The sequence below is a fragment of the Gallinula chloropus genome (assembly GCF_964237585.1).
Source record: "Gallinula chloropus genome assembly, chromosome: 10".
Lineage (NCBI taxonomy): Eukaryota > Metazoa > Chordata > Aves > Gruiformes > Rallidae > Gallinula > Gallinula chloropus.
This window is the reverse complement of record NC_140095.1, coordinates 7,055,835-7,069,131: the sequence shown is the minus strand read 5'-3', so window position 1 is coordinate 7,069,131 and position 13,297 is coordinate 7,055,835. Positions and strand designations below refer to the sequence as shown.

Here is a 13,297-nt window from a genome sequence, read left to right as displayed (position 1 = left end):
GATGCCTCACTTGTTATTCTAAGAAGTAATGCCAGTTCATGGCTATGCAAAATAAAGATATATTGACCTATACCAGCAAGATCTCTCACACAGCTTTTGTGTTTAGCCCCAGCACCTTCTATAGACAGAAGCACAAAGCCCCCCCTGGATCGCCTTGCTCCACCGTTTGAAAGAGAAAGCCCAGTGCCCGGTCAGTATTTGGTTATGCTAAAAGCAGGTGGTTGGGGTTTTTCTAATTATTCAAAATTGTCAGTTTGAATATCATCCATGCAAAAGAGCAAGGCTCAACCAAGCGTACCATAATCCTGTCACATACTAGGTGATCTGTTTCTGACTAAATAATATGATCAATACATATAAAGTGAGAGAAATTGTATCTAGAAAGTAGCAGCCTTACCACAGGTCTAGTTGAATGGAAAGACACTATGAAGTCCCTGTGCACTACAGGTTTGATGTAATATATAAGTGAATCAACAAGGGAATAGTTAGGAGGTTAAAAGAGGAGAAAACTTTAACATACAAATCCAACTAACACCCACATACTATATGTACTTTGGCACCCAGGCTTGTAAGAATTCCAAGGACTCAAACAACATTAAAAAAAATAATTTGTTTCAGGCCTGAAAACCATATTTTACAGAGACTCTGACAAGACTAATCTATGATTTTCATTTATTATCTAACTGACTACAGCATAAGAGTATCCAGCAATTCAAAACCAAACCATAGAAAATAGGATTGGAAAGCATGCCACTTTGAATGTTTTTATATTTTCCTTTAATAAGAGATATTGCAGTTCTGCCATCTCTTGCAAAGCCAAAATATTTTTCTGGCTTACACCCCAGGAGTCTAAGTGCTTCAATCTGCAAAATTCACTTTCAATGATATTCAAAACTTGTATGTTTCATAGAAAGCTTAATTGATTATCTTAAATTTCATTCTGTGATTTTTTTCTAAATGTAAGCTTTTACATTTTATTTTCAGGGAGGAAGCCAGGCTTCCCTGAAAAGGTAAGGTCTTGCTTTGTGTTTGGTGCTTATTGATGTTTTTTGCCTATTTTGATACAACCACACATTCTCTTAATTATTCCTTGTTGTTTTACAGCACCTGACTTCACAGCTAAGGTAAGAGTTTTGCCCCTGGAAATGAGACTCTCAATGCCAGTATTACCCAGTTATTTCACAGTAAACAGGTTTTTGCCTTTATTTCATCATCCTGCTCATTCCTTAGATCCCTGGGGGAACAGCTAGCAATGATGCCGAAACCTCCTGTCCCGCCAAGTGACAGATACGAAAGAGGCAATCCCTCTCCTCTAAGGAAGCCAGCCCCTGTAAAGTGAGTGCTCATTTAATTGAAATTTAATAAAGGGTAAATTAAATATAAGAAAACTATGGATAAGCAACACAGGATAGTATAATTTACTGCTACTGCAGTGTGTATCACAGTTTTGCTTTATGAATATGCATATGCATGGGGGTGCTGTGAGCTAGGGGAAGTGTGACTGCACAAAGAGCTCTCTCGCCAGTCCTATCTCAAACAGCCATTACACAGGGCATGATTCACTTCCAGGTAGCACAGAGAGATATATGCTCCATCTTTTCACTGCCAGATCAAGATCTTGCTCTAGGGAACACTCTTTCATGAGTCCTATCACTATGTTTTTAGGATGTTAGAAAAAGAAAGGTTTCATTTCCTACCACTGATTTTATTAGTCTGCAAAACTGCTTCTTAATGGCACCTAGCATTCTCTAGCAGCACGAGATCATTCTCTAGCCTTTTCTAGGTAACGTGTGGGCTGAACAGTTTGACTGATCTTAAAACAAAATAAGAAAGTAATTGAGATCTACTAATCAGCCAGGATAATTTATCAGAGAAACAAAGACTGGAAGGCTTGTCACGTGCTGCAGCAGAGTTGCTAAGTACTACAAATGAGCTCAACCCTTGAAGTCTGATGTTTCATCATTGTAAAAACTCTTTTTAAGCTCTAATCGTATAATCAATTCATTAGACAATTTTGTTGTTGATAGAATCAGGATGGGCTAAGGATGAGCACAATGGCTTAGATTTTGGCTGAAAATTAGAATCTTAGATATTTCTGTGAGGAAAAAATGTTTCTGCATTTACTGTATCTGTAAAACAATACTAAATCATGTCTTAGTTGCAAATATGGCCTAATGCACAACAAGGGAATGAGTACCATTCCATCTAGGACTCATGCTCTGTTTTCTTTGTTTCATTTCAGGCAGGGCTGGACACCACATAAAAAAAATGAAGTAAGTGTATTCTCAAAGCAAATATTTAAAGGTATAGGGACAGTAACAAGAAATATCTGTATAACCTAAGAATTCTGGAAAAGGTGAACTTGGTTTTTTATCACTCGTAATGAATACTGAGGGATTTTTCATAGCATGTGTTTTTTTCTTAACCAGTTCCTCTATGTCAGACTCATTTTATTCCCTGAGTACTTTATTTTAGATAACAGGAAGAATAAAGCCAGATGTTTTTTATGACATGGGAAAAGTGATTTTGCATACGACAGGTTTGGGGTTGTTTGCTTTTTTTTCAATTTAAGCTGACCTAAGAATTTCACTTTCAGATAGTTCTGAGAGCCTACACACACATAGGGACTGAGAAAAGTTTACATCTGCTGAGAGTTTCTAACTGCTTTGGGTCATATCCTTTATGGGACATCTACCTCATGGCTTACTTGTAAAAATTAGCTGCACCTTATCACAGGACCTTTAAAAATTATTTGGTATTGCATGAAAATAGAAACTGGCATTTCAGAAGAAAGTGACAGTAGAGATATTAGAGTTCTAAGCTCAAAGTAAAAAACTTCTAGATTTTTGTTCTGTAATATATTTCTAAGAATTATGCTATAATAAGTTTCTAATATAGTTTGTTGTTTTTTGTTGCTTTTTTCCTTTTGGCACCCCAGGAAGAAGAAGATGGTAAGTATTGTATTTCTGCAGTGATTTTTAAAACTTAAGAGTCTTTCTTTTTCTTAGTTCTTAAAAAAAAAACTAAAAAAAAAAAAAAGAGAGCTGTTTGTTTACAGCCATTTCAAAAGGTCAGGTTGCATCTTGACAAGTTGTAGAATGCTTATGTAGTACCTCATGCAGATTTATGTATCAAAGCCGCAAAGCACAGGAAATCAATAGCTAATAGTTTCCTTCAGACAGCCAGTTACAAGAAGCAGGGTTTCTTATTTTGAAACACATTACATTTTAGAGATTTATGGTCTGCACACACCACCAAACAGGGAGGCATGCAACCCTTGCAACCAGGCTCTCCTCCCTGTTTTCACCAACATGTTCAGTCAAACCCTGCTGGCACTAGTCTTCTGCACAATGCTATTAATGATAATAAAGAAAACCAGATCTTCTGTCACATAATAACAGTATTTATAAATTATTTCAGAATCCTGGTTCCTAAAATCGAGTGGTGTCATAACAGCAGCAGAACATTTGGCCAAGTCTCTATAGGTTATCGTTGCCTCTGAGATTCCCTAAAGATTAAGGCTACTCTGTGCAGAGGGCAGTTAATCTGTTCCACTTTCACCAGTAGTTGAGGAGTTTTATTTTAGGCTGGTGTTTATGATCATAAGATGAGAAATATCACAAAGGAATGAAGTTAACCTGAAATCCCCCATTTAGAAGCAGCATAACAGAACACATTATTCCATACCAGTCAGCTCTACTGCAGTTAAGGTACCTGAACTGTGCCTTATCCCAAACAGGAGTCAGAAAATGTAAGTGCTGCTCAAGCCTGTTCCAGGGTATTTTTAATTTTAATACTTAATATTAAGTACTCAGTTAACCATATGAGTTTACAATCTGCAACTACCACATCAAGGACTTTTTATATACATTTTGCTCCATTAGGTTTCTCTCATTAAACAGCAGTAATGTGAGTGTTTCTCCATTCTGCCCCATGTAAGAATGTCTCTCATAAGTGGTGTTCATTTCCTTTTCTTTCTCTCTCCAGCCATGCCCCAAAGACCAGTGCCACAGCTATCTTTGCCCCCATACAGCTCCAACACATTCCCAGCCAAATCTGTCAAGCCTCCGCCTAAGCCAGGACCCAACAGTATGCTTGGTGCAGAAAGGTTTGTTTGACCCATTATTATGTCCTTCCTTTTGGATCTCAGTCTCTTTGCCACTGAGCAAATAATGGTCTGTATGCAGCTACAGGGTTCTCAGGCCAACACAAGGTAACTACTTGTAGCAGACCATTATTTTTCAGGCTACACCCTTGCCTCCACTACATGCTAATTCATGTAATTTCTACTATCAAGGAGAATCCTTCATATAATTGAAGCTCTATGTTCAGAGAAGCAGATGGTGTGCATCAGGCAACCAAGAAAAAAATGCACATTTCTTAGCTTTATGTCAAAGAAGTATTTCAGGGCCTTTGCGGTTCAGTGCTTCTACTCTTGAGACACCTCTTCCAGTGCCTGCAGGATCCCTAAGAATCACACACCCACACATCTCCTGCAAAACTGTGCAGGATGTAGGTCAAAGAGGTCTTTCTTTAAAAGGATCCTGCATGCTCTAGGAGCCTAAGTTCTAGAGCTATGACTACCAATTGCTTCTAAACTAACCTCTCCCCTCACCTTCAACCTTAGTTTTCTGGAGTTGAATGTGAAAGAACTTTAGCACCCCTTCACTAAATTTTATTCTAATGGGTAATAATTCCTACCTAAAATTGTGAACCTTGCTTCAATTTCCCAACATTTGATTGTTATGTCTTCATTTACTAGATGAAAGAACCCTTAATTAAATTTTGATTTCTGATGTAGTGTTCAATAGACTTAGCCTTTGATGAGTTAGAGTGGCCTCCTTGAGTCTAAGTCTCAAGCACATTTTCTAATTTCTGTATTATTTTAATTGCTCTTTGATGAATTCGTCCCATGTACCATCATCCTCTGGAACTGCTGACACTCCAGTAGAGCAAATGTTGCAGTAGCAATAGCAAGGTCAAATGCAAATATGAACTATTCCTATAATGAACACTTCTGCTTATATTCAAGCAGCACTGTGAAATTTTGCTGTAGCAGAGGCCCCCATTTGGCTGATTCTCTCCCATGAATCACGAATCGTGATAGGGTGGTTTTGCTCTACAAATATAATTAACATATTCATCCCAGAACTTTTTGTACAGTTCATTTAAGAAAAAGAAAATATGAACTGTAAAGGAAAAGCCTGCAGGCAGTTTGTTCTCAATTAGGTGAAGAAATTATAAAACATAAATAAATAAACTGAAGTTCAGGACTCCTCATTTTTAAGAAGTTTTGGATGTGGGGTCTGGGATCAGGCCATAAAAGGAAATTGTAGATTTTAAAACAAAAAGCACAGCAATGAACACAGGAGGGAAAGCACAGGCACAGGTAAATGTTACAGTGCTGCAGGTACGAGCTCTGTGCCCTGTCAGCTCACAGAATCACAGAATGGTTAAGGCTGGCAGGAACCTCACCTGGTCCAACCACTCTGTTCAAGCAGGGTCACGCAGAGCAGGTTGCTCAGCACCATGTCCAGATCTTTTTTGAATTTCTCCAAGAAATTAAAAAACTCCACAACCTTTCTCAGCCAGTGCTCAGTCACCCTCACAGTAAAACGTGTTTCCTGGTGTTCAGAGGGAACCTCCTGTGTTTCTGTTTGTGTCCACTGCCTCCGGTCCTGTCACTGGGCACCACTGAAAAGAGCCTGGCTCTTCCTGCAAATATTTAAGTACATTAATAAGATCCCTCCTCAGATTTCTCTTTTCCAGGCTGAAAACTCCCATCTCCTGTAACCTTTCCTCATATGTGACATGCTCCAGCCCCTTATCTTGTTAGTGGCGTTTCAGTGGGCTCTTTCCAGTAGCTCCACATCTGTAGGTGCAACATTAATGATGAGAAACTGCATTTCCATCAACAATGTTGAAGAAGCAACAAGCAACATTATTCTTTAAGTGGAACCCCACAAAAAGAAGCATCTAGCAAGCTGCTGCCCATGCTTCCTGCTTCAGGGGAATAAAGTAGTTATTCCCTGTGAAAACTCAACAAGCTGAAGCAGCTCTGGGATCGATCCTGATACAGCCATCTTGGTGGGCCATTATTGATTCCCTCTACCTTATTCCCAGTTACTAAGCTTCAAGTAAACTTAATGGTAGGGCTACTTCCATAAAAAGAAGAAAAACAAAAGGAAGAAAGAGAAGGCTCTTCTCATCCTTCATAGGTCTCAGGGGGATGTCACATTCTGTACAACAGGCACAAAGTGCAGATAATACTTGAGAACACGGAAATGCTGTACAGCGATGTTACACATACACACCACAGAAGTGTGGTATATCAGTGTTATACATACACACCACAGAAGTGTGGTATAGCAATGCTATATATATATATATATATATATGTATATATACTTACTCACACTAATTTTTTTTCTTTTAAACAGTGCTAGAAACCTGTCTTCAAGTGGCTCACTACCACCACGCTTACACCCAGGTTCGTATGCTGCAGTCCTGTTTGAAGGTTGAAGGATGGTTTCACTGCAGTTAATATCTTTTTTTTGGTTGGTTGGTCTTGTTTTACTTCTACAGATGTTTCTGGCTGGACTGTGAACAGAAAATTATCAAGTTCCTGAAAGGAACTTGCTTAGTCTTAATCCAAGATGTTTCTCCCCCGTGAAGTCTGGGCTTACCACTAGTTAAAACACCATCAGAACTTCACACAGCTAACACTACTGAAATCTGAGCAACACTGCCTGCAAAAGGCACTGTTGTACAATGACACCCTTGAAAAGGGGAGAAAATACTTTCCATATGAAATATGCTGCATATTTGTCTTGTAATAACAAGCAAAAAAAGAAGGAACTTAGAAATCAATTGCTTTGCAAATGATTTTTTGCATATAGCAACAGCTGCCAGTGTCTTACAGTGACATTTTCATTTGTACGTGCTAAGAAAGTAAGGAATGGAAAGAGAGAACGTTACTTCTGTCTCAAAGAAACCAAAGATGCTTTCAACCAAGTAATTGTGGTACAGTAGCTCAAAAGCTGTAACTTCTATTTCAAGGCCATCTGATTTTAAGGGCACCTGAACTGCAAGAGTTCAGTTAAAGTCCCTGTACACCAGGGATGAATTTATCTGAAGAACCTCGTTCTCCCACAGCAGCTTAAACCTGATTTCAGATCAATTCAAAATGGTTCATACTGAGACAGTGACATCAATTATTGACGACTCATAAAAATCAAGATTTTACAATCTATATCTCCATCACAGATTAAATGATTCTCTTGTTTTTAACATTTTTTCTACTTTCATATCTTTGAAGGCAACCCCAGCAGATCTCCTTCAAGAGGTGCATCCGACATAAGACCCCCATTGCCAATTCCTAGCAGACAGACTGTTCATCAAATGAACATGGAGGCAGAAGAGGTACAAAACATTACCAGTATTAACTATAATTGCCAAACACAGCAAATTTTCTGATTTCAAGAATGTTTTTCAAAGTTGTTTTTCTAGTTAGTGCTCACTGTCAGGATGTCAGTAAGTACTTTCAGTTTCCTTTTCTGTGTAACATTTTACTGTCTTATTTTGGCTTCACCAAGAAAAACAATAGCAACCCCCCAGTAGAACAAAATAAGAAAAATACTTGTTTGCTGGATCATGTATTTTGCACAGTTGCCTCCAACTTGCGTTACGTATTCAGTTCTCCTACCACAAAACCTTGTTCATACCCATTACGTGCATTTTCATTTTACATTTCTTTGAATATGCCAGTTCTAGAGCAAAGCACTCCTAGTGATAACACTGCTGGGCAATCACATGTGGTATGCCCACAGGAAGTCTGCATTTTTGTCTGAGATGATAGCTAAAAAAATATAAGAATTAAAAAAAAAACAACCCAAAACGCAGAGAAACAAAGGCAAAGGCTGCGTGTCCAAGGCAGGCAAAAAGAGAAAACGTCACTAAAATCTATCTTTTAATGAAAACATTTGGAGAACTCTGTTTTCCTTGCTTATTTAATACATATAGCTAGGTCTGTAATACTTTCAAATTTATCCAAGTGAGACAGTAATTTCAAAATCTTTTAGTGCCAGTTATATGCACTGGTACAATCCCTGAAGCACATGCCTGCAGAGATTCTTCACATAAACCCACATATGCCACACATTCAATTTTCTCTCTACTTATTCTTATGGTTTTAACATCACAAGCTAAGTCACTGACAGCTTACTTTCTCCTTTCTCCTCTGTCACAAACCCCACAGGACTCACTCAATGAGGAATGGTACGTTGCTTATGTCAGCCGACCAGAAGCAGAAGCAGCTCTTCGAAAAATAAACAAGGTATTTTTAAATCATTGGTAATTCTCACCATCTCCTAGTGAGGTGTCCTTGCAGTCATATGGAAAGAGCATATAGACTTAAGTTAGATCTGTAGCTTCTATGTGGGTAAACCTGTGCAAGGGATTCACCTTGCATAGATTTAGAAGTTACACATCTAACATAAAGCAGTCATGAAGGCTGCTGTTTTTCACAGTCCCAAAGAATAAATTCTGTGTCTCCAAAAAGAGGTTTCCCCTCTCTTAGGAGGGGTCACTTGTTCTCTGGAAGTAGTTCTCTGTCACCAGTGAAGAATGTGTCTCAAATACCATTTCAGGTAGCTTGAATTAGATGTTCATAGAATAAAATCACAGACTGGTTCGGGTTGGAAGAGCCCTGAACGTCCTTCCAGTCCCACCTCCTGCCATGGGCAGGGACAGCCCCCACCAGCCCAGAGATGCCCAAAGCCCCTTCCTCCAACCTGGCCTTCAATCCTGCCAGGGATCCAAGGGCAACCACAGTTTCTCTGGGCATACTGTGCCAGGGCCTCCCCACCTTCCCCGGGAAGGATTTCTGCCTAATCTCTACCCTCTATTGCTTTAGGCCCATTACCACTTGTCCAATCACTCCATGCTCTTTTAAACAGTCTGTCTACCTCTTTCCTGCAGCCCCTTTAGGGACTGGAAGGCTGCTATAAGTTCTTCCCAGATCCTTCTCTTCTCCAGGCTGAACAAGCCAGGGTCTCTCAGCCTGTCAATGAAGATGTCAGTGAGATGAATCCCACCCTTTTCTAGGCCATATTTACCAGCAAAATGAAAAACCGATTTGAAGAGGTGAAACCCAGGCTTAACTGTGTGTGTGGAGAGAGACCAAACTGTATCCCATCAGTGTGGGAAATCTGTTCCCTCCATGAGGCTTCACAACACACGCAATGAGCTGAAGTTGACACGTACAGCACGTCAGTGGCTTGTATTAAGGACCAGCTGATGAGACCACATTCAGTGGCTTTAAGAAAGGGTGTTTCAATGGAAGGCTTGTTAAATCACCTCAGAAGTGAAGGAGAAAGATATACACACATCACCGTGTTAACTAGAATTACACAGAAACTATCATTATTTTTGGTGGTCTGTAAATAGATTATGTAGGAACCTTGATTGGCACTTATCAGAAATTAACTTCTGGTTCAAGCAAAATGAGGTTTGGCTTTTGATATTTTACTTCCTCCATTATCTCTCCCCCATATGACACCATTCCTCCCTCCCTTAAAAATCTGCATTTCTATCAGACAGAAAAGTTTCAAGTAGCAAAATGGAAGATAAACCATAAAAAGCATGAGTGGGCTAGCTAAGGTTGTTATGCTGTTCAAGCCCAGAAATTACATTTATTTGTCACCTTTCCTCTTTTCATCTTTCAGGATGGAACGTTTTTGGTAAGAGACAGCTCAAGAAAAACTGCTACTCATCCATATGTACTGATGGTGCTGTACAGAGATAAGGTATACAACATCCAGATTCGGTACCAGGAGCAAGATCACATATATTTGTTAGGAACCGGCTTAAAAGGAAAAGAGGTACTATGTGTTCTTCACACCACTTCCCTTCAGCTTATGGCATCTCCTCTCTCATTCCAAGGAGTCAGGCTATTTAACCAGGCAGCTGTTTCACTCAAGTGGAATTCTGCTTATTGTCTTAGAGTTATTCCTTATAGAATATGTTACTGCTGGAAGTAAAACAAGATTCTCCTGTTTGCACTCAGGAAATGAGGGGATAGCTTGAGACAGCTATTAGAGATCCAAATACCTGCTTAGGAAATGTTTGTTTGCCACGAAGACACCAGACAAGGGAAATAAACAGTTGAAAGCAAATCCTCACCTGCCACCCCTGCCGCTTTGCTCCCAGGCTGCTGCTTTACTTATGCCCAGTAGCATTGCGTTGGATTTAGTGGCACCAGACAGACTGGTCAGCACATGTCCTGCAGTTCTGGTTGTCAGAACTCTCTGAATTTATCTGTCAACTTTTTGAACTTTTAAGTACAATCCTCATGTCAAGCAAAATGATGATATCATATATTGAACAGGCTGAGATGGCATAAATCAATTCTATAATGTTGCAGTAGGTTGTACACACACAAGATTAATGGTTAGTGAGCAACAGATCATGGCAGGAATGAAATCAGCTGATCTGGTAGTAGTGACTGGAGCTTGTAAGACTGCTAAATATTTAGACTTTTAAAAAATACCCCTAGTTTTACTAATTACCAAAAATTCTGACAGTTTTGCCACAGCCTTCTCCTTTTTTCCATCCCACAGGATTTTTCTTCTGTAGCAGATATCATTGATTACTTCCAGAGAACACCTCTTCTTCTGATTGATGGAAAAGACAGAGGTTCAAGAAACCAGTGCATGTTAAAATACCCTGCAGGACATATTTAAATGAGATCTTAATGAAGATTGCATATAGTATCAAAGCCTGCTGAAGTTTGTAAACTCTACGGTATTTCTTTTTTCAGCAAACTAAAATTATGAAGTAATTAAAAATCCTTTTAATTATAAGGAAAAAGGACAATGTAATTTTTAAATTATGCCTTAAATGTGGTACTCTGTGAATCTGATTTTCCTACAATGTGTTTATTACTGTCCACTAATCACACAGTACATGGGAATTATTTATCTTCCAATATATGTGTATCTTCTTGAATTTATTTCCACGCCAAATTAGAGGACCCAGAAGTAAATATGAACACAAGTCTCTGCTTTCATCAGAGGAAAAAGGAAAGGAAGCTATTTTTCATATCAGTATTGCAGCAGCAATTACTTTACTTACAGTGACACAGGGAAGAGCCAAACCTTATCAAAGTTGAGGAATAGGCAAAAACAGTAAAAACCAAGTTTTTCCCTAAAATCTGTTCCCAAGAAATCTAACTATGGCCACTTCTATGAAAAGATTGGAACTCCCTCCTGGGTCCTGATGACTCCTAGATTTCAGCGACACAAAAAAACCCCCAACCCTGACGATGCGGCTGCCAGTTGAGATCTGTGTCTCTGTCATTCAGCTGTGAAACTTTGTTTGCCATTTCCTAGAAAAATAAAATAAAATATCTACAGATACCATGTTCTCTCTGCCATTCACCAACTGCACGTTTTAGCCCCCAAACTGGAATTAAGGATCTCTTAGGATCCCCTAAACACTCAGAAACCAACTCTTCTCTTCAGCTATGTCTTTCTGACATTTTTTATGAGACACATCAGCAAGATTATCATCATGTGATCCTTAATTGGCAGAGCATGCCCAAATCTCTTCGAAAGCAGTGACACACAATCAGTTAGTTCCTCTTATGTGACTGCTTTCTGGTTTTACTGCATTTTTTCAAGAAAAACAATAACATTCTTATTTCTAAAACGTAATTTCTAACCAAGGACCACTGAAGTGTACTAAATCAGGAGGTTTTCCTTCTCCTTTGTTAAGTGGGATGCATCCAACTTTTTGCCTTGGTTTTCTAGTGGCCTTTGTTTCCTGACAAGACCTTGGTTTGATGATTATGTTACACTTTGTCACGCTTTTGCTCCTTTAAAGCCACTTGTGTGTGTATCACATGAACCAAATTAAACACAGAAAAACATCTTCCACGTTATCAGTACGGCTTCTCAGATAAGATAAGGAGGATTTGCAAAAAGTTTTACTTTAAATACATCTCATTTGTAAATTTTATTGTTCTTTCTAATATATTTAGCTAGGATCTGGAATTCAAAGGCAGTGAATTTCCTTGCTATGCAACTATGAATCCAAAAAAAAAAAAAAAAGATCAAAAATTAAATTTTGAAAACTTTTCAGCTGACAAATGTTGTTCTAGCCCAGTATTTTTTGAAAAGCTCATTACTAATCTTGCGCAAAAAAAGTCAGTTATAATCATAGAATCACAGGGGTTGGAAGGGACCTCAAGAGATCATCGGGTCCAACCCCCTTGCCAAAGCAGCTCCCCAGCTCATATTGCACAGGTCGGCGTCCAGACGGGGCTGGAATCTCTCCAGAGAAGGAGACCCCACACCCCCTGGGCAGCCTGTCCCAGGGCTCCCTCACCCTCACTGGGTAAAGGTTCTTCCGCATGTTGGTGCGGAACTTCCTATACTCCCCTTTTTTACAAAAAGTGCTAGAATTAAGACCAACATCCCCCATATTGCCACTGACTGTAAGCTGGAGGTTGTCATTCTATGGTGTTGCACTGCCTGAAGAAATGACGCCCCAGAAATACCTCCAATTGACTCGTGTTTTATTTGTTTTAAATCATCTCATTAGTGAAGAAGATACAAAATGTAATCCAGCATAACAGATTATAACACAGCATATTTTTTTCAGCAGAGTAAATCTTCATTATTCAGCCAAATGTATTTTTATATGAATAAAACCACACCTCAACATTCAAACATGCCCACAAGTAAAGTATGATTGACTATTAATTGTAATGAACACCACAAAATCCTGGCTACTCAGTATTTAGACCACAAACTCTTTCGTAGCTAGGTGCATTAGAGAGTCATTGCAGAAACTAGGATGAAAGTACTTTGGTTTTCCACAAGTGATCTGCTCTTTGCCTCCCTTCCTCAGCAACATTTTTAGAATGAGGAAGGCAGATCAAATCGCAAGTTGCAGTTCCTCCTTTACTGACTGGTTTTTATCCCATTTTCCGGAGCACCACTGAAATAAGAGGACAATGACTTGACTTGATCTAAAATATTTTTTGCTGTTTCAATATGACTGTTTAAAATGAGGCAACCACATGTGAAAAAAATTCACGCCCAGTTTCCTGGAAAAACTTCATGCCCAGTTTCCTGACCTTTCTAGTTAATTGTATCAGTATTTCCAGGCCTACTGGTCTTAATTTGGGAAATCTAGGTTAAAAAATCCCTTTTAAAATCAATAACCTACTCACAGCATTTTTCCACTCCACATTTGCAGCTTAAAATAAAAAGAACCTAACTGCAGAACACCA

General features: G+C 39.0%; 1 protein-coding gene across 1 annotated transcript in view; it reads left to right on the top strand.

Annotated features, from left to right (window-relative positions):
- LCP2 (lymphocyte cytosolic protein 2) overlaps positions 1 to 11,399 on the top strand; it is a gene marked incomplete at its 5' end in the record, with an annotated part of 31,641 nt that extends 20,242 nt beyond the window's left edge. Inside the window, 12 exons of the mRNA XM_084268506.1 lie at positions 107 to 190; positions 985 to 1,010; positions 1,105 to 1,124; positions 1,231 to 1,335; positions 2,243 to 2,273; positions 2,939 to 2,951; positions 3,988 to 4,108; positions 6,441 to 6,490; positions 7,319 to 7,422; positions 8,258 to 8,335; positions 9,726 to 9,881; positions 10,620 to 11,399. Coding sequence (XP_084124632.1) covers positions 107 to 190; positions 985 to 1,010; positions 1,105 to 1,124; positions 1,231 to 1,335; positions 2,243 to 2,273; positions 2,939 to 2,951; positions 3,988 to 4,108; positions 6,441 to 6,490; positions 7,319 to 7,422; positions 8,258 to 8,335; positions 9,726 to 9,881; positions 10,620 to 10,742 — 911 coding nt within the window. The 3' untranslated portion in view covers positions 10,743 to 11,399. The remainder of the gene's footprint in view (positions 1 to 106; positions 191 to 984; positions 1,011 to 1,104; positions 1,125 to 1,230; positions 1,336 to 2,242; positions 2,274 to 2,938; positions 2,952 to 3,987; positions 4,109 to 6,440; positions 6,491 to 7,318; positions 7,423 to 8,257; positions 8,336 to 9,725; positions 9,882 to 10,619) is intronic.
- Between the last annotated feature and the right edge of the window lie 1,898 nt (positions 11,400 to 13,297).